This window comes from Hippocampus comes, unplaced genomic scaffold (genome assembly GCF_001891065.2).
Source record: "Hippocampus comes isolate QL1 unplaced genomic scaffold, H_comes_QL1_v1.1 scaffold156, whole genome shotgun sequence".
Lineage (NCBI taxonomy): Eukaryota > Metazoa > Chordata > Actinopteri > Syngnathiformes > Syngnathidae > Hippocampus > Hippocampus comes.
In genome coordinates this window covers 5,311,747-5,337,634 of record NW_017805744.1, presented here as the reverse complement: position 1 = coordinate 5,337,634, position 25,888 = coordinate 5,311,747, and the positions used below count along the sequence as shown (strand labels likewise).

Below are 25,888 nucleotides of genomic sequence, written 5' to 3'. Positions count from 1 at the left end.
CTCATCACTGGTGCTGCAGTGGGTCAGAGAGCTGCTTGTGTGTGTGTGTGTGTGTGTGTGTGTGTGTGTGTGTGTGTGTGCACACACACACACACACACACACACACACACACACACACACACACACACACACGCACACACACACACACAGATACATTCAATAAAATGCGTACCCCGGCAAATGAAATGTATACACATAACAAATATTCTTCTTACGCATTGAGCAGTGTCTGTGTGTCAGTTAAAGCTGCAGAATGAACCTGGCCTTGGTTGATGTCCTAAAAGTCACACGCATCTTTTTTCAAAATTGAGCCCGAGCAAAATGTTTTCACTCTAATCCGCCTAATATTTCTCAGTACACCTTAGTAATCGTGCGCCAAAAATAGATTCTTTTACGAGTTCTTAGAAGAGCTTTTGACAGGGTTCACAAGATGGATGTCCTTCTTACTGATCAGTTGGTGCCCTGAGACTGAAAATATAGTTCCTCTGTATTCAGAGTATATTAATATTCAAAGGTCACCATCACTCAGTAATAAATACTGGTGTTGCAAATGTTTTGTAACACTTGTATTGCAGATTCTATTCTATTCAATTCTAAAAACAATACAGAACGTGAAAAAGAAATAAGAAGACGTTATTAGTCATTCACGATAATCAATCAATGAAGTCTACATGTTATTTCATATTATTTGGAGAAATTAATGTCTTAGCTGCAATGATAACATTGAAATTACATGAAACTAATTTCTACAACAGCTAAAGTTACTGTGCTCAAGCCTTTTTATGTGCTATTGGGTTTTTATGTCATAGACGATTTTATGCTTCATATAAATGTGACTTCAGTAATACAGGATTCCGATTTTCGGATATGTGGTGGGTTTTATTGGCATTTTATTGCTATAGTGAGAAACTTAGTAACTATTCTTGTTCTTTTTGTAGATTGAAACATCAAATCACGGTGTATTGTGCAGCAAATAGGTACAATCATTGCACAAACATAATTAATGATGTCAGCATCAATGGTAGTGACAAAACCATTGCAAAAGGTGTGCAGGATGCACTATAAATAGCAGACTACAAGACTCGGTAATCTGGGATCACCTACGACATAAATGCTAGTTATCACAACACTTTAATTACCGCATGGCTAATTTTGAATAGTTTGAAATGCTTTAATGTCAAGCTACTGTGTAAATTTGCGTTGAAGTAGTTCTCTTGATGTCTGTTGCAGTGTTTTAAATGTGTTTCCTTTGGCCAAGCTATAGCTACTGCGATTGATGTGCATCTTGTGTGAAAAAAAAAGTGCAGATGAAGTGCAGCAGGTTTCCCACGTTCTTTTGCTGTGCATCAATGTAGAGCTTTGCACCTCCCCAGGAAGTTGTAAAAGCTGTATGAATGTTGATCTGCGAACAAACTATTGAACTTTTTCTCTCACAATCTAACAATTTCTTGTGAGAAAACTGCAACTGACAAACTGTTTAGCTTGGTTCTGACAGAACAAATATTAACACAAACACAAACTACTTTCTACGATGGCTGCCACAGATTATTTTGCACATTGACATATCAACAGTAGTCGTGATAACTCGATTAGAAAAATACATAATATCGGCATATCTGTTTATCAATCTGTCAATATACTGTAAATGTCTGTCTGTCTGTCTATCTTGCTTGCAAGCTAACTGCTAGCTAGCTATCTAGCTTGCTAGCTATCAAAATATTGTATATATCTTTCATAGAATTTATCTATATCGCCTTACGCATGAGCATTGCCCTTTGTGCAGGCACTACTTACGTATTTTGTTCTGGTGTTATTGTTGTAGTTAGCGATAAAAGATGGCCAATTTATTGCATGTGTGGACCGCAGATTGTGCCTTGACACCATACAGTGCAGCTACATAACACAGCAACGACGGGCAATTCACAAAAATGACCTCTTCCAAATCATAATTTTTTTTCAAAACAGAATAAAACTGTAGAATCACATACAAGGAGCATAAAATGCATTGGCTCAAGTCATGTTGAAGCGATGGCTCTTTTCTGTTGTTGTAATACAACGTTCCAGCCTCGGGGGTGCCAAATGTTACATACGATACATTGTTGTACATTATTATGCAAAACAGTATAAAAAATAGCTAGTTAAGAATTTTTTGGGGGGTGGGGGGTTATTAAAAATCTAGATTATTTAATTTATTGAAATTGTAAATTCGTGGAATATTTTCAGCGTTCTTCCCTTTTGTGGATTCAAGTAATTGCCTCAGAGAGCTGCTGGTTGGAGTTATACTGCCGTCCACCCTTTATCGGGTTGGGTTCAGTGGATCGTGGTGGTCACACCATGAGATTTTTCAATCTTTACAGGTATGGGTATTTTTTGCACAATGGGATTGTACATTATCTAGCATGAGAACTATTTAACTGCAGAAGGCACAGTTCTTTTCATACCAATCCAGCAAATGGTTGTTGAGAAACTCCATGTATTTTGTAGATATTCTTGCTTTTATTTTTCATCATTATTCCAGGCCAAAATGTTCTCTTCAATTCCACCATTTTCTTCCTGCTTGTTGGGAGATGCTTGCCATCCACCAACCGTCAAAAACTCCATCCATCTGGACTAACCAAAGTAGCACGAGATTCATCACTGAATTAAACTGGAAGAAATTGAGTGTTAATTCTGTTTTGGTCTGCTGAAAATGTTCCTCCTTATGAGTTGTTTGAGGCTTGCCAAAATATACAGTAGCTTCCAGGATTATGGCTTACCTTTTGAGGATCCTGCATTGAGATGTTCTTTGGGACTCCATATATGGCAGGAGCAGTGTTGAATACCCGCTTGATGCTTATCGGTGGCTTTTCTTTTCTTTTTTTTTTCTTTTTTTTTTTTTTACAGCTGCTGTCTGAACATATTTGCATGACAAAAAATGTTCCTTAAAACACACCTATCTGAATTAAGACATGCCCTCTGAAATACACACAGATTATTTGTTGGATAATGCTCTTGAAATTAGCTAAATAAACGGACTCCTGTCTTCCACACTTTCCATCAACAAAAAGATACTTATTTTTCCCAGTTACAGTATGCACAAATCCCTGTGACTTGTGTTAGAGTGTGGAACAACTTTCTCTCCTGGGAAAGTCATCATCGAACTTCAGCTTGATATCAATGAGTTAATCAGACTGGAGAAAGTTTCAAAATTGTCCACAGGAAAACAAACTCATGTTCAGTGATGATGTCTGCTATTATTTTGGAAATAATTTTGGAAATACAATCACAAAGATCGTATAGTGCTCCCAAAATTGCCAACAATAAAGATGTTAAAAGAGAGTAAAAAAAGGGAGAGTGATACAAAATTACTCCATAGCCATGAAATTTGGATGTTCTATCCACGAGGGGTAATTTCCTCCTGATTTTCAGCCAACATTTGCCAGCTGACAAAAGCCTCACGGTGCCCGAGGAGACGTATCCCAGTAAAGGATGAGCTCATTTGTAACCAGGTTAACCTCCTTTTGCAGCTGCTTTAGTCATTCTACGATTCATTTCCACGCTCATAAAGACATAAAAATCTCATCTGAATGACTGCTTAGGGTAGCTTCAGCATGACAGGCTAAGATGCAACAAAACACAGGATTGTACCTTCAAAATCTCATCTGTGAGTTTGTTGCAGAATGCTGCCGCATTACATTTACAATATTGTCTAATGATGATATATGTAACCAATTAGACTAACTTGGCCAGGCTTGCTCATTAGTACACAGTAAAGACATTATTGTCACATCTAATGACATCATTACTGTAAGAAATATGTGTGTATTTGCAGTCTTGGCCCATTCATGTTTTGTTTGAGGGAAAATTATGCATTGAAATCTTGGGTCCATAGTACAGAGTGCTTTTTTTGTTTGTTTTTTGCTATTTTTCTCTCAGAATGCTATTAGAAATTTCAGACTTGTTATATTAAAAAATGCTATTTGGTCTCATCTTAAATGACACGCTGCTTGAAGATTAAAAAACAATTCTGCTTATGTTATACAGTTGAAAGAGTATGTTGAGTTCATCACCTGGTTTTCGGCCTAATTTGTTCATACAACGTGATCTGTGTTCTTTATGTGTGAACTTGATCTCATGAAACGTTGACTGTGGATGGTATGTTAAAGAACGACGCACACACGCATGGCCACCCCACACTGAGCTCACTGAGGTGTTGTTTCACCCTGGCAACCACAGTCCAAAGTTTCTGTCTACGCCCTTGGCCCCAAGTGCTTTACACTTCTCTCATCAGGAGCAACTGAGGCTCAGTGCAGGCAGGCTGGGCAAAGTTGACCAGTAAAGTTGCCAATTTGTTGGTGGTGCTTGATAATGAATTTGTATTTTAAAGAATGACAGTCACAGGAACACACACTGGTAACACTAGCACCGACTTTCATGACTTGGGGCTTGGATATACAGCAACATAGGCGGGGTGAGCAGTGGCTCGTTTGTGTGAGACAGGACTACCCTCTCAAAACTGCATTTTTTTATTTTCCTCTCTCAAAAGAGAGTAAAATGTAAAACGTGTGCTGTCATTTGTGGTTGTTGGAGTATTTTGACAAAAGCATGTCAAATACATGTTATCAAGACCGCTGGGTTCTACAGACAAAATCTGTGGGGAAAAAATGTATACTAGTTCGTCTTTAATAATTCTGATTTTGTTTTCGTCCCTGCAGAGACAGTTTTTCTTTTCAACATATAATTGCATTGATGACAGCTGGGAGGGTCAGCAAGTATAATTAACACAAAAAACAAAACAAAACACCAAACAGGACCAATGCCACGCTTTTGAAAAAGATTGAATTTATTTATAATTAGTTTGACATTTTTATACAGTCAAATATCTGATTGTTCATAATTTAAAATTTGACCAACATTTGTGTGTGTGTGCGTGTGCGCGTGCGTGTGTGCGTGTTTCTTTAATGTTCCCAAAAAAAATGTATTGTTTGAACAGCTATAATATATGCAAGACTTCAACATACCTTATATATTTTCCACGCGACACATCATTTGGAAGTCTGTCACTTAACTGTTTGTGTGACCCAAGATAATATTGTATTAGTTTGATTTGTAACATTCATCACATCATAATTCTCATTTGTTGACATTTTCCTACACTTACCATGAATTACGGTATTATATTTTATAATGTATTTAGTGACTTTGTAATTCACATTTGAAAAGTGCACATACTCTCTTAGGTATTTTGTCACTGGGCTGTCTAAATGTCATGTCCATACCCACAATGAAATTTTATATCATCTCCACATATGGTACATTGTTATTACATTTCAGTCTTTATGATGCCCTTATTGGGTCCTGCCAAATATCCAAGCAAAACATGTGATGAGAGTAGGGATGCACAATAATTATCGTCCGCTATTGCAAATTAGACTGACATCAAAAGGCACGCAGAGTATTATAAACATTTGAAACTTTGGGTAAAAAAAAATCAAATCAGGAGCGCACAGTCCCATTCACTTGAATGAGAGCCATAGCTGAGCCTTCCTTTGTGGTCACCTGGCCCGTCATCGTCACACGGGCGGAATGCTTCTGGAGCCGCCAGAGAATGACGACCCTTGCCTTTTCTTTTTAACAGTACTTTTACCTTCATTGCTGGATAGTATGTGTGTGGACTAAATCAACATTGCATTACAATGCAAATTGATGAGTTCCACTGACTTTTAACTGCACTTTCATCATTGGGGACGAGATGTCGCGCGACAAAACAGTCAAACAAGGATAACAACCTTCAGTAAGAATTGATTGGACTTGATCCAACTCTTAATATCACTACTATTACATTACAATTATAGAAACCATCAATACTATACAAACACAATGAAAACGTACGAAACTCCGAGAGCAGACAAAAACATGACATATGAAAAAAAATACATAACCCACACTAGAAATGCTAATGACTAAATGTATTAATGTGTGCACAGTAGAGATGTGTTAGTCGAAGTTGGTTGGAACAAGCTTTGCAAAAATGCTGACATCACCTGGGGTCAAGGCACAAGCCCTGTGAAGACAAATTTGAAATGTGATTGCTTTAAGAAGCAGTTCTTTTGCTAACATAGTTTAAGTTACATTGGCCAGCACGATTGATTCTGAAGGCCTTGGGCAGATTAGATTGATATGGTAGCACGAGGAGGCTGAAATCTGATTGGACAGCCAAAAAAAAAAGAAATCTAATGTCCATATTTACTAGAATTCGGTTGTTGGGAATAAATGAATACAATTTCATGGAATAAACATTTGAATTTTGTTTGCAAATATGGTCAGTGCTTCTGATTGTGTTTGGCCCTAACCACAGTGAAACACACACCTACCCGCTCACACACACGCCTACCTGCACATGCACAACCTATACGTGCACATACAAATCAGCACTCACGCAACTGAGTGAAATATTTTTGTGTGTTTAATTACCTTAAAACAAGTGAAACAAAATATGTCTCTTTTTTGCCCAGCCTCTGTTCCAAAGTTGCGACTGATGCGAGGCCAGTCTCTGATAGAAGGCGACAAACTGTACTTGAAGTGCGAGGCGTCAGGGAATCCAAGTCCATCCTTCCGCTGGTACAAGGATGGACATGAGCTTCAGCGAGGGAGAGACCTCAGAATAAAAACCAACAAGTAAGTCCTCCAAACTGACTGATTGTGATGTCGTCATACTTTTGACTTTTCAACTCCACTTAGTGATCGCAAGAGCACTCAGTCGAGGGCAGACTTTAACCAAGGCCGAAAAGTAGAGTAGCTTCCTCCCTGCCCGCTCAAATTGATGTCTGCAAGAAAAACAGAATTAACCCTTTCATGCACCCTGGAACCTGATAACATGATAAACTCTCCACTGTTGCAACCGCTGTCCTTGAAAGGGTTAAAAAAAACAGACAATCACGTGGAAAATCCATTTTGTAAATGATTGAAGCACAGTCCAAAACAGTCTTGATTTCTTACCTTACTATCGCAGTCATGTGCGTTGAAAAGCAGTTGGCAACTACCAAGCAGCCAAAGCATGATTTATTATTTTGCATTCTTTATCTCATTCTACATTTGTTGTATTGTTGAAAGTGTTTATAATGAAGGATTAAGAAAAATCTTTTTCATATTTTTAATTTACTGCCTATGTTAATGTTGGGTTATGTTTAATGTTAAAATGCAAAATGTCCTTCACATATTCACTTAGTGCTGCTTTCTTCTGTTACTGTTTAAAATACAAAGAAGAGTTAAAAAGGTCACTTTTACTCGATTTAAACCGACAACAGTGAAAGGCTGAAATGAAATACGACAACAGTGATGATGATGGTGCTGAACAACGTCACAGTAATTTAAATTCGGTAAACTATGGAATGACGGAAACTGTAGTCTTTCTGTGCTTGAAATCTTGTCTTTTCTGAACAAACCCCAGCAACACTATGTGGCGTTTCCGAACCAAATGTGCATCTGCCTCTATCCCCACCATATACTGTTTTTTAGTTTTATTATTATTATTATTATTTTTTTTCTTCTTCAGAAAAAACTCCAAGGTGCTGATCAGTCGAGTGCGCATGGAAGACTCTGGAAACTACACTTGTGTGGCTGAAAACTCAGTTGGACAAGAAAACGTCACAAGTATTATCAGCGTGCACATCTGTAAGCATTTAACAACTCTAACTAGTTTTCCCCCTTTCACTTTTTTTTTCTGTCGCTGTTGATGATAATGCGATAATAGTCTATGTCACCAACATTTTGCAATATAAATCAATCCATAAATATCGCGAATGTCATGCAAAATGTGATTTGAACTATTGTTCCTGAAGCGCTCTGTAATTCTCTGTAGGAATATGCTTACTGTAACTCATGAATTTACATTATTTCGGCATGCAATAATGGAATGCAATACTTGTTTGGACAACAATGTATTGGGTCATATATTAATCAATATATATCAATAGGCTGCCAATGCTATATACTTTCAAACTTTCCTATATATTGAGATAGATGTTTGTGCTATATTGCCTTATCAATTTTAATATGCCGCGGTGTATTATGTTCATCATTGTAAGTTTGCCTCGTTGCATATTTTTGTGGAGGCTTTTTACATGAGTAGTTATGCCGGTGGTAGGATAGCCAACAAACCACCTTTCTTTTCAAAGACAGCATTTCACTGACAAAACCTACATTTCTTGTATTTACCTAATAGTAACCACCACCACCTTGTCCCCGGGTGTGAGTCATGTGAGGCACTGCAATGACACGGAAAAGGCCTACTGCATCAACGGTGGTGACTGTTACTTCATACATGGTATTAACCAGCTTTCTTGCAAGTAAGTTGTCTTGTCGTCCACTCTCTCCATGATCACAGTGTAGTCACTCCTCTGATCTCCTTTCTTGTTGTCCTGTTTTTGTGTTGGGCCTCAGACTTTTTCTGTCGACACATACTCTACAAATCCCTGCAGCGGGCCCATTACAATTATTGTATTAAATACAGTGATGCCTTGAGATTCAAGTTACCCCATTTAGGATTTTTTTTCCAAGTATGAGCTAGGATTTGACTCATTTTTATGCCCGGACTTGCAAGTGCAAACCTCAAATATGACCACTTTATAGTGACAGTGAATTCAACTTAACTCACAAAGAAGTTTGACCACTAGTGAACAATTCATAAAATAGTGGTTTGCATCGCTAGTCACAAGTTTAGAGCCCATTAAGCAATGGATATTTGAACACAAATGTTGGAGCAATACATGTAGACAGGTAATATAACAATACTGACAGGCATAGAGGTATACCTTTCATACTTATAATGACTAATATTACTCATATTCTTTGCTTGTATATTATACTGCCACCCAGTGGCCAAGGTCGGCACACCAGAAGGCATAACACAACAAATAGAATTGGAGCATTAAACCGTGATTCACAAACGGATTAATTCTTTCCATTTCATTGTTTTTACTGCATGACTTTATGGTGTACTGTACAATCTTACAAAGTGTTATTTTTCCTTATTGAAAACAAACACAATTTTTTGGGGGGGTGGGGTGGTGGAATAGATTCATGGCATTTTCTTTCATTTCAAATATAGAGAGGTGATCTGAGATACTAACTGTAATTAGTGTTTTGAGTTATAAGTGTCACGTAGCGAGGTGGTGGTGGACCCCAAAAAGCAGGCAGGAGGGAGGAGCAGGGTGTATTTGAAGAAGTGTATTGGAACAGAGAAAACTAAATCCAAAACAAACATAGTCCAAAGTAGCAAACAAAAATCATAACTGAAGCTAAAACAGAACCATGACCAAAACAAACCTGACAGCAGCAGAGAAACAGCAACAAACAAACATGACAGTAGCACAAAGCAACAATGACCCGACAATGATTGTTCGGGCTGGGAGTCCTTTTAAAGCCACTAATTACCTAATGACCAACAGGTGTGCAGCTGCAGGGAGAGCCCTACAGTGCCACCTGTTGGTCCCAAACCGAATCATGACAATAAGAGTGGTCACAGAACAAATGTGTATCTTGAGGCACCATTGAACAGCAAAAGGCCAAAGTCCCAGCCAAAGCCATTTTTAAAAAACTGTTACCATGCGAGCATTCTAATAATGACTGAAAGGCAGAGGAATGCATACCAGTTTATGACTCAGCAGCGATTTGAGAACAGATTGCTTTATAATGTATGGCTGATGATTAAATTAAAACTTCAAAGCTCAACATTGACATGACACATCCATTCAACGTACAGTGCTTAAAAATGTATTAGCCCGCCAGTTATAAATATCATCGAGCACTATGAAGCGCTTAATGCAAAATTTTGCCTTTTTAGTGAGCTCTTGACATTTTACCGCATCCAACAGAATGACACATTTCGAATGGAATTCACCTTTTAATACCCAAATTTGAACCAGCTCACTGAGCTTCTCTTACAAGTCAAAAATTAAAAAATAATGCTCAAAAATGCAATTAAATAATAATATTCTGACACCATCACCAATAATAAAAGTTTATGTTTTTAGGTATCCATTTTTACTTTGTCGCACCAAAATTTCATTCATTGTTGAATGGGCAATGTTATTTGTACCCTTAAGGACTTGATTGGAGTACTAAGGACCCAACTGGTATTTATGAAGGATGTGGTTCACTGTTTTGTTTCTCCAAATGGATAGTCTGGGCTGGTGTCAAATCCCCATTTGTAAAGATTGTCAGTGATTTTCCCACCCATTGTCCTTGCTCAGTTTGGAGTTACCCAGTCTTTTCTGTTTTAGTTTGATCCTGGGGGCAGTGTTTCATCTTGGCTTGGTACCACTTCATTTTGTTGCAATCTGTCGTGCTCACGCCAGGTGGTGGACTGGTTAGCACTTTGGCCTCACAGTGCAGAGGTGCAAGGTTTGATTCCGGCTCCGGCCTTCCTGTGCGGACTTTGGATGTTGTCCTCATGTGGGTTTTCTCCGGGTACTCCGGTTTCCTACCACATTTAAAAAAAATGCATGGCAGGTTAATGGATCACTCTAAATAGTAGCTTTGTGTTAATATGAGTGCGAATGGTTGTTCTTCTATGTGTGCCCTGCGATTGGCTGGCAACCAGTTCAGGGTGTCCCCCGCCTACTGCCCGAAGACGGCTGAGATAGGCTCCAGCACACCCCGCGACCCTTGTTAGGATAAACAGATTAAAAAAATGGATGGATGGATGGATTACAAAGCAAATTCGATGCAGTATTATAATGGAATGTAGTGTAACTGTTGGACAACAGGTGTGGTGTGTTTTGGGATTGTGTTTGAAACAATCTTCCTTTCTCCAAAGAAGCATATAATGGAGGACCAAATCTATGAGCTCTATTCTAATAGAGAGTACATCTGCAATGCAATGCAAAAGCTGGCAGATTTTGATTTTCATATGACAGATGGATCACAGCCAAGTTGGGCGGGTCAGTGCAGCAGGGGGAGTGTCTTGGGGATGCACCTTGCGTTGTCACAAATTAGAGGCAGAACATCAATCCAAACCAAATGCCACGTCTAACACAGGGTAGACAGCTGGTGTAATGAGATGTACTTCATTCATAACTTTGTGAACAACAACCATCAAACCTTCCGAATCTTTGAGTTATATTTTTAAATCATATCAGTGGGCGGCAAAACTCAAAAGGAGTTGACATTATTGAAGTTGGATGTGACCACCCCCATAAGCAGCACACTCAAACCTTTGGCCTGTGCTCGTTTGGAAAATTTCTATCATCAGCACCGCCCAGCCTCAAGGCTTATAAGTGAACAAGTCTTAATAGTAGGTCTTGACAATTCATCAAAAAGTACCTTGCCACTGTTCTCAGTGGTTCTTGAGCTTAGAGTGTCACAAAGTGTAATCAACAGGTCCCAACAGATATACCCAAACTGGAAGAGTCGGGAGAGACATTTTCATGTATCGAACTGTTGGGAGAGTTTGCAATTTTGCCATTCAGCTACTTGTTATAGTTATGTAAAGTGTTCCAAAATAAACAGTTGGAGATGTGGATTCAAAACTTTCGAACCTAAGTTAACCTGTAAAGGTAATAGTACACACTTTCGGTTCATCATGAAATTTCACCCAAAAAACAAATGTCTGATGTTAGCTACATGATGGTATCCAAATGGGAAAAAAGGGCTTTTTAATGAATGATGAAGTACAGGTTTTTAAAAAGGTAGATTTGTTTTTGTTCTGCTTTTCCTCGTAGTGTTGAGTGTAACGTAGTATTTATTGTTTCCAACCACATTTGCTATTTGGCTCACTAGTCATGTGTTTATAGAAAAACACAAAGCTTTGAAATGGGTGATCACAATCTTTTATGAGTTGGCAATATTATTATTCTAAACCAGACACCAAACCTCGAGACTACTTACTGCATAAGCGGCAGATAAACGTGCTGCATTCCTTGTTGTTCTGAAGACATTTTTTTACCATGAGTATTTTTAAGATGCTTCCCGAGAACCGAAGGAAAGCGAATGACACTTTATCGGCTGACAGACACTCACGCATTTCCACAGAAGTGCCAATGAAAAATTCTTCATTCATTTTCTAATACAACAACAATAGAAAGTGACATGGCCGTTGTTAGATCTATGCTGCTCATTTGAGTGAGTTTGACAATACCACCAAAGTATCCATTGACTGCAAGGTGACACCGACCAGTCGAAATTCAGCACTGGACTCACACAGTAGGCAAAGGTTTCTCCCGTATAATAGCCCTGTCCGCATGGCACGCTTTTGAGACAATGACATAAAATAAGTTGACAAAGTGACATTACCAACTACTTGCCCAGCAAGTCCAGTATAGGACCGTATTGGCCCGAATATAAGACGGCCCTGATTATAAGACGACCCCCTCTTTTTCAAAAATCGTTTGAAAAAAAAAGATCCCAAATAGCAGGCGCTAAACTGCATGCTCACTCACAATCACGGGTTGCGCTGGAGTTCGCAAAATGTGTGCAAGTGGCGCATGGAGGCAGCTCTATTTAAAAGTTTCGTTTTTTAGGCAGTGCTAATGGTTTTCACCAGAGAATATTTGGGAAAGCACTGCAAGTGCAAGATGAAATTTGAAGTGATGGAACTGAAAGTGTTAGTGGAAAAGGGAAACCAATATATCACGACACGAAAGAAATTGGCCGCAGCGGTAATTTGGGGGAAGGCATTTACCAGGTAAAATACTTTTTTTTTAAGTTACCTTGACAATTGTATATAGAGTTTTGCACCGGTTTTATAATGCATAAAATAGTGTTTAAAGCCTGGGAGCACCACTTGTCACGGCCAGTTGCCACCATGAGCTGAGATCACCAAGACCCACATAAATGCAGAGATGAAAGGAGTTTTGGCATAGGTGATAACGCACGACTGCATCATTGAACAGAAGAACTATTTTTTGTATGTGGCATTTCACACAGATTTACACAAGCGGAAAAATTTGCTTTCCCCTTCGCCTCTCATTTTGCCCACACATTCTTGTTATGGTTTCTTACGCACAGCAATGGCGTTCACACAGGCCTTTCAGGCGTGCTATTTAAAGATCCAAAAGCAGCCAACACCCTTTGTCTCAGGTTTGATGAATCACATTGCATGTGCTGAATTCATCTATTTGTAAATGCTTCTCCCAGGATGCACAAAATGCAAATATAAATGCAATCCAGTTTGCGCTCGTTTTTGCACGCACAAACCTGTCGTAAATCAGGCCCTTAGTGTCTGATTGATTGTCATGTTTTCATGTTTCATGCTGCCTTTTAGTTAATAGACAATGGGATAAGAATATAAATTTCATATCCAAGATTTTTATTTTGAACAGATCAGAAATAATGCTTATTATGTGTTATATCCTAAATTTGAGTCATATCCTATTTGGTCAGCCAAAACTGAGCATTTCCTATACCTTATCCTAGTTACTGTTCATGTTTGTTTTACCCATTAGGTTGTGCAAATGCACCTAATGAAGTGCCCGGTATACATTATATGTTTATGTGTGTGTTTATGTAAATGTAGGGGTTGGGTGTTTGCCACCCTTACTTCCCAGACTACCATCCCATGACCTTCATGATTGTGACGATGCCCTTACTGTATCACTGGCGTCAGGTTTTGATGGCGGTGATGTGACAGTATGCAGGCCATTTTTTTTTCTGTACTTGGTGAATTGTGTTGTTTCTAATTCAACATTCTCTATGCTTTCTTGTGTCTCCTTCCTACCCCTTTTCCCCTCTCTTTCCTGTCTCTGTATTTGTGTTTTACTCCTAAATATTCCTGATATACCCCACTTTCCCTCCCCTGTAATCTTCAACCCCAAATCCTTCTCTATCCCCTCTGTGTGTTGATTTTCCCTCCATCAGGTGTCCCAATGACTATACGGGGGACCGCTGTGAAAACTCCGTCATGGCCGGTTTCTACAGTATGTCCGTTTGCTCTTGTCTGTCTCCTTCCACTGAGATGCAGCATGCTACATTAGAGGGCTTGTATCTTACATACTGTATATACAGTATACGTGTGTCTGCATGCTGTGTGATCACTCGTTTCTCCACTGCCCCTCTGGTCAACAGTATCGTGTTAGATTTTAGAAACATACACTCTCAAATTGTTTCAAAAGTTTACCCTGGATACTAAAGAGGATTTTATTTCATGGTAAACTGAACTGTACCCTTTGGTGCGGCTAAACCAATCATGGCAAAATTGGAACCTTCAAGCATAATACTGCATGTGGTTTCCTCACATTGTGGCCAAGAGCTTTTAATTTCTTTAGCTGATAAGGACACCTTTATGGTTAAGGTATTTATTAGGGCTGCTCTTCATTTGTAGAAATAGATGTTTAACAACATTGATGAACCGTACTGTATACCCATTTGAACTCAAAATTACACAACACCTCCCACAGCCACCCCCCTTACTCTTTACCAATGACACATACATGTCAACGTTACGCACTTTCGACTGACAATCGGACTGAACCGGCAAAACGGGAACAATTTAAGTATCTCAAAAGTATTAATATTAAACACATAAACTATTTTATTAACTAATTAATTATGGCTCATTATCGTCAACTTGAATGTAATAATTTTTTGTGCAACTGTATATAGTGTATTTGGTTTATTGATAATTATGGCCACCATTTAATCATTATATTTCATTAGAAATTATATAAATAACAACATAATGGGCCCTCTTTTCATAGACAGTCACATATGCGGTAGGTTAAAAATGGGCACATCTTCATTTTCACGCCGGGGCAAGTGTAATTTAGTGTGCTGCGCATCACTCTGCGTTCCAGTGGTCCAAGGGTGTTTTCTATTACACGCCCCCGGCACACCCACCAATTTGGTAACAAAAAGTAGACTACCTAAAATCAGGTCTAAATGGTGGTGCAGATATTGTGACACAATTTTGGTGTATTGGATCGAGCCACAGGCAGACATATTCGGCATTCTGCAGACGTTTGTGGTAGAAGTATTTCAAACGTGTATCCTTTAAGTGGATATGGCAGCACAGTGGAACACTTTCGAACATGTCTTCCTCACAGTCGAGAGGTTCTGGGTTCGAACGTAGTCTCAGACCCTCCTGCGTTTCAACAACGGGTTGGGTTAATTGAGGACTCTAAATTTCCCATGGGTGTGAATGTACATGTTAATAATTCATCTGGAAGTGCCCGAGGCTTGACTGGCGACTAGGCCAAGGTGTGCCCAGCTTCTCCTCCAATGTCAGCTGGGTTCGGCTCCAGCTCAACCACTAACACATACAAGAACGATGATGATGCCATGTCTGCTTATGGGAATTATAATTTCCCATGAGACATGCTAATATAAGTGACAATAAACGTGACTGTAGCCACCTTTTGGCACCACCTCTTCTTAATTTTCTTCGATGGAAAAATGAAAGCTTTGTGGGGGTTGAGTGGAGGCTACTATTTGAGAAAAAAACAGTATTATTGCTTCAATTTGCGCAATTGGAACAAAAGTGTCAATTTAAGTCCGTACATGGTGAACAATACTCTCTGTCCTTCTGACGCTGTTTTGAATACCGGCCAGTCACAATTGCTGTGGGGGCAGACTCTCATAGATTGAACTAAAGTGGGGCGCTTTAACTAGCCAAGTAAGGCAATGAGACAAAGAATCATCATCCATTGCTACTGATGAGGGCTTTCCCTTCTGTGATAACGTACTATGTATCTTCAATGGAGGTTGAACAAGGATAAAGCCTACTACTGCGACTGTTGTTTTCATCCTCTATCTCAATGGGTCATCTGTTACGTGATGTCATTTTTCCATGAAGCTAAATTGTAAGATAAAGCTGTGTGGTTAAATGAAAGCAGTAGTTAGAGAAAGATGAGAAGACAAATCCTCCAACTGGGAGATAGAAATTATCTTTACATAAGCAGAAATAGCAAGCCTGGCTCTGTCTCAAGCATCAAAATCTTTTCAGGTACATGCAGCATAGCTAGCTGTATGTGTATGTTAAAGTCACATATACTTCTGTAGACGAATACAACAAAACTCAATTTAATGACTAACAGTAAGTTACTGTGATCTACGTATAGAATAATTATTCAGTTTACATGCTGGATAAACAGTCTGACAATTCACTGATGTAATAAGGCCGCTTTGCGATCAACATTTTCGAATGACCTTGAATACCTCTTTTTTTTTTTTTAATCCAACATTTTTGCTTAACATTGTGTTTAAATCCCGTAATCATAGTCAAAACCAAGTCCAACGGAGCCAATCTGCTTGTATCCTCTAGATCAGGGATCACCAACTCAGGCCTTGAGCTCACCAGCACGCTCTGTAGAAGCCTGAGAATGATCCTGATCATTTGAATCAGATGTGTTTGAGGATGAAAACATCTAAAACGTGCAGTGTGACCCCTGCTCTAGACTCTTTGCAAAACCCTCTTCACTGTTTCCTGGCCGGTAACTCTGAATGAAAATCATGTTTACTCAAGCAAAGTGCAAATTGGGCTTGGTTTAGCTCTCCATTGCCATTGCATGAGCAATATGACACACCAGTCAGTTACTGACATCAGGATCAGCTGCTGCTATTGCAATGCTCTTTTATATGTTTAAAAAAAGTCATATAACTTGCCTCAAGACCACCAGGGATATAAATGGGAGGGGAGGGGTGGTGGTGTTCCTGCTTGTTCTTGTGTGTGTTGTGTCATCCTTGCACTGTTGCATGCAAAACCATCATTGTTTCATCTAAAATTGATTAAAAGGTGCCAAAAATAATTTAAACAAAATCTCTCTCTCTCTCTCTCTCTCTCTCTCTCTCTCTCTCTCTCTCTCTCTCTATATATATATATATATATATATATATATATATATATATATATATACACACACACACACACACACGGATAGCGAGAGAATATCGAGAAATTCAATCCTCCTTTTAGCTTTGCATATTTGTATGTACCGACATTCATTATCAATCTTTGAACCTTTGGGTCTCTTTTTCTTGACTGTCAACACAGATACCTAATCAATTTTAGGCAATATTAGATTTTTGACTGAATAGACAGTAGTTCTTACAAAATGATGTGACATGGGACTGTGAGAACAAAAATGTTGCTGGTCAAACAAAAAATTTGGTATATAATTCTGAAATGAAAATAACAGGATGTGTTGGCATCAGTTTTTAATTGGAAAACAGCAATAGTATTATTGCAATTGCCAAAAATGTATTCAAAATGTAAACAAATTAAGAGACAAATGGAATTAATCTTCCAGCCTCAATGTTTTGTATTTCAGTGCACTAAATTTTAACTGTCTTCAATAATCTGTGATCACTTTGTAAGGACTACACACTGTAATTTCTGTTTTCTGAATACTGTATTTGTTTCCACCCTCAAGACATGTCTTGTCCATGCTTTATGTTTGTGTGTCATTATTTTGCATTGTGTTCTTTCAATCTGTTTGAAAGAACACTTTCTGCTGTTTGAAGATCATCGCGATGCCCTACTGTCTGCTTATATGGTGTTCCGAATGCAAAGCACTGTCAAAATGTAGATCGGGTTTGGGTCGACAAGAGCATCTTCCTTTTTTTTTTTTCTTTTTGTACTAATGCATGCAACACAACACAAACTCAGAAAAGGTTCTAACAGCTTTGTGCAGGACAAGGAGAGATGAGTGCGGAAGAAATGCTTAAGTTGAGTTGCCAAATAAGATACAGCATCAACCTGACTGTCAGTCCATCATCATCTGTCCTCAGCATTTATGTTAGAAACCATCTCACAGCTTTTTATTTGGTTTTGTTTGGCGTTGTATTTTTTTTTTTTTTTCTGTCCGATGTTCTATAAATAGGCAGTCATCAATATGGCAGTAACTGATGTGACTTTGTGTTTTGCTATCCATGTCCATGTGTTTCTACATGCACTTTCCTGCCTGCTGATTTCTCTTTTGTTCTTGATTGATTTCATTTTTTTACCCTTTCTCTTTTGTGTTTGGTGTGCTTCTGTTTTTTTTTCCTGATATTTTTGGGGTTCACAGAGCTGAGGTTGTGTGACTGTCTGTCTGTTACTGGACGGCACATATGTCAGTCTGCCTGACTGACAGATTCCAAAGCAGTAATGGACTTCCTGGTTCAGCGTGTACTGGGAAGAAACAAAATATACAGCAGATCCTCTACAAAGTGGACATTACAGCTGACCCTTGTTTATCTCTTTCCTTTTTTACCACAACAACTTTCTGTGCTGGCAGAGCTTCTCAGAATTGAATTTATGGGTATGGAACATTATTGTTTATTTTGCTGTGCTTTAAGCGTTTGCCAAGATTGTGTCACAGTCACGCATTATTGTGCCACCTTCTTTTTAAAACCAACAAACCTGACCCTCCTTTTCTTCCGCCCACTAACCTAATTTTAAGACTTGCAATCTCTCTTCCCCCTTCTCTGCATGCACTCTTTTTTCATAGACTAACTTGGTTAAGGAGGACGAAAAAGGATAATTGAGATGAATACTTTAACGCTAGAAAGGGCAGAGCCAATTCTATGGAAATGTAAAGGGCCTAGAATAGACTGGATCACATGGAAGATCAGAAACACTGTTTCACATGTGAGAATATGAATAAACACCACTCGCAAATAGTTTTGCAAAGTGTTGCCGAGGGCTCCAAAAGCCATGACCACATTGTTTGTCCTAATTATTGTGCCCTTGATTGAGTCAGTGTCAGAGATAAGGCAAAGGGCGGGCCTGTCCTAATTCACAAATGCTGTTGGCTCCGCTGTGCAAGCGAGGTTGCCTTCCCAATTCCCTTGGCTTTCTGTATCAGTGCACAATGATACACGCACGATGCAGGGCCAAAGCTACCGGTGGCTCATCAATTCCCACTCAGGGCCTCTTTTTAGAAACTATAGCCCCTTCATAGAGGTAAAAAGATATGTTTGGTAAAGATCATTTGGATTTGCCTCCATCTCCACAAAGCAGAGGTATTTTTTTTCTCTCTGTTTATAGCTATGTTGCTTTAAAACTAGCATAGCTTATATTCGCTGACCAGCCACAACTTTATATCTACTTGCAGAGTATAAGGAACATAAAATACGAGCGTTGTATCAAAAGAGTTAATACTGTTAAGTTGTAAGAGAAGTATGCATTTACCCCGAAAAAGAATTTAATTGAAGTATTCAGTGGTGTGGAAAAGTAACGAAAGCTGTGACTAATAGTTTACCGTACGCTCATGCAATTTGATTGAAGTCACCAAACTATTAGTCACAGATACAATTTTTGCTTTGGCCCCTTGCACATATTGTGCAAAGGGTCAATAGGCTGGTCAGCGTATTTGACAGTTCCGGCATTTTTTTTTTCACTTAGTGAGCTAATTTGGACAAATTCACCGAAGTTTGTGGTTTAGTTGCATATGACATTGAATTCTTACAGCGATATCAACTAGGGCATGACCGACAAGCTTTTAAAATCCACTTTGAGTTGATTAAAGTACAATGTTATGTTATTGCTTCTGGGAAAAAGTTTCACCCTCCTGGACTCTCTTGATTCCTCATCAGCCCCGTCCCACTCCTCTTCCCATCTTGGTTCCTCCCTACGCTCTTTAGGACATTTTTTTTCCCTCTTTCATTTCTTGTCCCTTAGTTTGACCCCCCCCCCCCTCCACCCCGCTGTTGTGCTGTTGCTCTTTTATTCCTCAGTTTTTAGTGTTACACCACAGTAAAACAATTTAACATACAAACTAGATAAATCTCAATGGTCTACAAGGACTCTGTCAGGTTCGGAATGCCCCGAATAATGTCTCAGATCCCAGAAATGCAGACACAGACAAAATGCGACAACAAAAATGTTTGTTATCGAAAGCGCAAAGCCGACAAAGTCCAAAACAGAAAAGACTGGTCACAAGGATGCAGGAAAAACAATCCATTAACAAAAAGTGCTTGCAAATGGCAAGGAAATAATTAAACCAAGAATACCAAACGAAATGACAGAGTCCAATTCACACGACAAAACAAAAGCAAGATCAAATGACTAAACAAAGACTATACTTAAAAAAACGTGGAACTAAGGGAACACGAACGACTACAATGAGAGCGAGAGGTCTAGAAAACAAACACTTGAGCAAGAGCAGCAACTTGTCAAATAATCTGACAAGCAGCAGGTGTGCACACAGAGGGGAAGGCCCACATGTGCCACCTGCTGGAGACACACAAGAACAGGATCATGACAGGCTCCAGGCAGTTTCAAATAGCATACTCTTAAACTTGGTATAGTGCTTCACTTTTTTTTTTTGCTGAAGCGCAGAGTAGTATAACTACAGTACTGTATAGTAGATCATGTATTTCCCATAATGGGGCTGTAAAATTATTACATGACTTATGCAACATGTCTACAGTCCCTTTATATTTTTTTTATCGTCTGGGACTACATGAATTTTTCTTGGGTTCCCAGTGCTTGCTTCTTTGTGCTGTATTGTCCTCCCTTCCCGACTGATTGTCTGCCAACTTGCAAGGATGGTTTTCCAAGTCAAGGCAACAGCAAAGGAGGAGCAAAGGGCAGATTAGTGCACGTTACTTGCCTACGCTCAGCCAGCTTAGGTTTTCTGCAGATTTTTCCCCCCCCACCCTTTTATGTATGATTTCTCTTTTGTCTGAGCAAAAATACAGTTATCATTTTGGTCCCCCGAAACACGATTGTTAAGAAGGAAACATTTATTATTCTAGCACCTGAATAAATTGCCAGAAAACATACAAGTGCGTGACCCACTTGCTAACAGTTTAGGTGATATGTAAGGTAACATTTTAATTAAACTCACTATCATCAATATTTTTAGAAAACATCTCTCCTGCAAATTGAAATAAACGAAAGCCAAATATCTTTCACATAATAATTTGGGATTTATACCGTTGTCAGTGCTCTTTAAAATCTCAAAATCTGTCGATTAACTCAAACTAATTGCAAAGTGATCTTCAAAGGTCAAATAATAAATTTTCAGATTCTTTTGAGGGCCCAGAATTCAGTTAGCTTTGAGCATCAGAACATTCAATGCTTTTATTGTGGTGTAAACACTTTTTATTTCATTTTAAATTTGACTTTCCATTTGCATCTATGCAAGCATGCGTTCAAATGTCTGTTCCCTCTCATAATGGTATGTAAAATGTTGTCTTAAGTGTGATAGAAGCATTATGTATGACTGAAGTGCATCTAAAACTAACAGCCATGTCACAATTTTGCGCACACTGCATATAACGGAGCTATCTAGGTTCACTTACTGTATGTCTAATTTGAATTTATTCATTCCGTAATACTTCAGTAAATGAAATAGTTTAGCAGACACCGTGCAGGCAGAAATAATCAAAAGAAAATACATCACGTATTAGAAATATGAATGTTTACGGAACAGCAATTTATTTTAATAAACAACAACCTATCAGAGGTTGTAGCGCATAATGTGATAACATGCAGTATGTATGTGTGTGTGTTCCTGTTTCGATGTGTGTTGCGCATGATTGGTGCGCCTGTACTGTGCTTTTATGTCTGCAATGCATAAATACGTGTCTTGTGCGCATATGAATGTGTGTATTTGCACGTGTGCGTTTTCTGTCACAGAGGCCGAGGAGCTTTACCAAAGGCGGATGCTGACCATCACAGGAATCTGTGTGGCCTTGTTGGTGGTTGGCATCGTTTGTGTGGTGGCCTACTGCAAAACCAAGTATGTCCTTTTTGAATCGACTGCACAAAATAAAATACCCACTTTTGAAAGTTGTCAAACTCACCCACTCTAAAAACAAAAAGAGTAACCTACTCATTTGTCACAAAAATAGGCTTACTTATGAGATATAAGACAATATATTAGTCCCTAAGCCGTAAAGGGATATTGAATTGACATGAACCCTTTTGCCAAACCAGTTATTGTTTCCCCATAATGCAATTTACAGGAAGCACAGGAAGAAGATGCAACATCATCTCCATCAGAACCAGAATCAATGTGTGGAGCAACCCAACCGCATGCTGGCCAATGGGCCCAATCACCCCGGGCCTGGTCCCGAAGAAATTCCCATGGTTGATGTGAGTCCAAACAGTAGAAACATACAGCAGAGATAGGTACAGGTAATTCTGAAGTCAGCATGAACTAATCGACATTCTCGGCAAATGGGCACATATGATCCCTGTCTCGTGACTTTGTTCACTTTGTTCGCCGCAACGATAAATGATGGCAGCCACAACAGCCGCCGACATTATTGGCTAGCTCAATACTGTGACAAGCCCCCACACTACTTGCCGTTGCAGCGCAGTGCTCTGAGGTCAAACACACTCATTTAAGCATTCTATGAGTTACATACTGCATGACAAAGATGCATGCTCATTAACTGCTGATTTTGAAGGAGTGGGAAGGAGGCCTTTTGAAGATACTCCATGAGGAGGTCACGCAACCTTGCAAGAGAAGTTTTCTAAAGTGTGCTTATGCAAAAAATAAGAGAAGAGCCCATTTGCACATTTGTTTGGTTGAATCGTTTTCTCCGGGTTGTCTCCTTGAAATGGATCAACCCTGAAGCATTCATCTTATTCATCTAATGCACTTTTTATTGGTTCAAGTCCCCTGATTAAAAAAAAAAAAAGAATGACTAGGACAACACTTCATAAGCCTCCAAATATTTATCATCTATTTTGCTGAGTAAAAAAGTGTGTGTACATGATTTACAGTACATCTCCAAGAGTGTCCCGACTACAGAGTGTGTCATCAGCCACGGCGCTGAAGGTGCTGGCAACTACGCAGGCAGCAGAATGTCTACCCGCTCACATCATTCGACCACTGCCTCACATGCATCCAGGTAGCTCTTACACACGCATATCTTGGGTGAAAATATCCTTTATTCACATGCTTCTGCTCCACAAAACAAACCAGTCTGTTAACCGAAGAGAGAATTCATTCATGGACAGGTCCAGCCTCTTTTTTGAAAGGTGGTGCAACATAGTCTCCCATGTTATCTTCAATATTCTAAATCACTAACTGCCAGCCTACCAAATGGAGTTAAAAACAACAATTTTGGCCGGAAGTCGCAGGTGGGTTGTTGCTCTATGGTCGTCTTGAAGACAAGTGGGGCGTTTAGTTAGAGTGTGTGACAGCTCTTGTCATCTCACAGCCTGGTTCCTACCGCAGATTGCATTTATGCTTGGACATTCAAGACTACAGTCCTTTTTTTGTTTCAATTCCTCATTTTAAGAAAGAACATTCAAGCAATGATTTTTGTCCTCATGAGAGCGTAGTGTGGAAGTTGGATCTGCCTGAATGGGTGGCAACAACTCCGTTCACTGAACGTGCGGTCCATCACCACGAGTTGTGAAAGGGTGATGGACTGTATGTAAGTATAGTTTACTGGGTAATTGCCATTATTTTGAGGGTAATGGCTTGCAGCAACATATTGTTTAAAAACACAGACAAAAAATAAGTTTTTGGTCGTCTATGGTTAACAGTTAATTTTTTTGATTTATGAACTATGAACTCAAGTTGTTCATTTTGGAATTTGTGAATTGAACTGTGAACGAGTTTGCAGAAAATTAACCCAACACTGGCTGTGCGAATATGGTCAATACGCTACAGTCTTGAGTACAACCAGTGCGAGAAGCGAACAGAGACAGTGTGAGGGAGGTTGATAAAAACAGCAGAGCAAGTTAAAAAAAAAAAAAAAAAGCTGATCTGCTGGTAACCTCAGAAAGTCACCAGCCATACTGGCTGGTGATCAAAAAAAATTATTTAGAACCCCTGCTATCTTTTCCTACGAAACAAACAGTTAAAAACATTCTAAAGGACAGTTGAAACCAGAGTAAAATGACATGGAAGGGTAAATTCCTTGAAATAGATTTTTTTGTTAATCAATATATGTTTCATTCATATGTTCCTTAACCTTCCTCTCTGTCCTTATGCCTCGGCAGTCTTACTGTAACCTTTGAAAATACTTCTGTCCTTAACGTCTGCAGACACGAGGAGCAGACGTGGAGCATGGAGCGAACAGACAGCATGAATTCAGACTGCCAGTCTGGTGGCCTGTCCAGCTCTGTTGGAACCAGTAAATGCAGTAGTCCAGCTTGCATGGCAAGGAGAGCCCACTGGGGTTGTACAGATGTCTCCAGTCCAGGAATGCACTATGGAGATTCCTACGACTCGCTAAGGGATTCACCTCACAGTGACAGGTAGCAAAATCTCCCTTTTTTGTGTACATGTGGTAACTCCACCTGAAAGATTTTCACCAATTTCAATGCTTCGCTGATACACTGTGCATTGCATGACATGGCGATCAACACTTCATAGTCATGGGAATAAACTTCAGTTGCGCAGAGATAATGTCGAACCCCCTGCCCCCATTCATTCTCTGGAGATTGGTGAGATGACAAGTGGACAGCATGAATGCTGGACAATGCCAATTGAGGTCTTGCCAAACAGATTGCAAATACAATATGTTTGTTTTCAAACTGTTTGAGCAATTTAACCTGTGAAGGGAGGAGAGAAGTGTACTGTATATGTATATAGATATATGCATATAGAGAAGAACAATTGGGTACGAGGGGGTTGTGGGCATGTGTACGTACGATTTTTGTTGGGTGACGTGCATATTTATTTTGTATCTTTAGTTAGGGACTGTCTGAAAATATGTATTTTTGATTATTAATTTATCTTTAGTAACAGTGAAGCTGTAGGATCTATATAAGTTTGACTTTTTTTCCTCCTTTTTGGACAAGTACATGTTTTCATTGGGATATTTATATTGTAGATTTTTTTTCTGGGGCGGGGGGGGGTTCAGTTCTTGTTTTATTTGAAAATTCATTCATTGGAAATCAAATGACATCTATTACTGTATTTATTTATTCACTGAGGCTTTTATCTCAGTCAGCCCGTCAACACATGGCTACAAAGAAATGTACACTCCAAAACAATAGGGGGCGCTTTAGAAGATCAAAACCCCACAGTCTGTAGACTTACTGTCTCTTTAAAACTTTTGCCTCGTTGTGTCAGCGGTTGCACAATCTCTGTTTAGTTTTGGGCGACATCAAGTGGCACAAAATGTGTACAGATTCCTTCTTCATTCTGCACGAGGATCTTGCAATTTGATGATTGATTTATTCAAGATGTTCACATTTTAACACCAGTACCATGAACAAAACACAACATGACAAAGTGTTACAATGACAGCTGTACCGTGGAGATTTTTTTCAGATATTTGTACAAAAGATCATAATTTTTTCTTAAAACGTTTTAATTTTAAAGTCTACATTTGAAAACATAAATATATGTAAATAAGTTTTTAAATAACTTTTTCCAACCTCTTCAGATTATGACACAGTTTTAAAAGAAGAATAGAGAGAGGTAAAGTTAACCGTTGAAATTTGATTGATTGAGATTCTCGGCTGGAAAAAAAAAAGAATTGGAAGAGCAGTGACATTGAGGAACTTGAATAGGGAGCATTTCCAATGGTGGCAGTGGATTTGAACAAGCAAGATATGACCTGTCCATGGCCTCATTCAAAATAACTATTTGTCTTCAGCTCCAGGAATGACTGATTGCGGCGAATGCGTCATGTAGGAGACATGACGCTAGCCCAGTGGCGGGCCGTGCATTTCAACCTTAGGCCTTCAGTGACGTCACATACATACACAATATAGGCTCGTCAAGCAGCACTTAATTTCAGGAGCATTTAAAACCGTCAAGTATGCATTCACAATTAAGAGCAGGAAACTAAATTTACAGATAGTCAAAAATAAAAAGATGATTTAAAAATACGAAATAAATGCCACCCAAATTACGTTGTGTGATCTTCAACAAGTCTGTCCAATAAATTGCGCTGTGTCGCAGTTTCATATAAGACACCAACCAAACAATAACAAAACAAACTATTCTTTGAAAATAAACAGATCATTCGCATTTTGAAAATCGGCGATACAACAGCAAATAACTGACA

At 39.0% G+C, this 25,888-nt stretch overlaps 1 protein-coding gene across 3 annotated transcripts in view; it reads left to right on the top strand.

Moving 5' to 3' along the window:
* The window catches only part of LOC109524274 (pro-neuregulin-2, membrane-bound isoform-like), a 43,495-nt gene that overhangs the window by 13,179 nt on the left and 4,428 nt on the right, over positions 1 to 25,888 (top strand). For 2 of the 3 annotated variants that reach the window (XM_019884025.1, XM_019884027.1), the window contains 9 exons: positions 6,496 to 6,658; positions 7,536 to 7,654; positions 8,205 to 8,328; positions 13,838 to 13,896; positions 18,193 to 18,216; positions 21,543 to 21,645; positions 21,872 to 22,001; positions 22,638 to 22,765; positions 23,913 to 24,125. In XM_019884025.1, coding sequence (XP_019739584.1) covers positions 6,496 to 6,658; positions 7,536 to 7,654; positions 8,205 to 8,328; positions 13,838 to 13,896; positions 18,193 to 18,216; positions 21,543 to 21,645; positions 21,872 to 22,001; positions 22,638 to 22,765; positions 23,913 to 24,125 — 1,063 coding nt within the window. The remainder of the gene's footprint in view (positions 1 to 6,495; positions 6,659 to 7,535; positions 7,655 to 8,204; positions 8,329 to 13,837; positions 13,897 to 18,192; positions 18,217 to 21,542; positions 21,646 to 21,871; positions 22,002 to 22,637; positions 22,766 to 23,912; positions 24,126 to 25,888) is intronic. The other variant, XM_019884026.1, reaches the window with a different exon arrangement.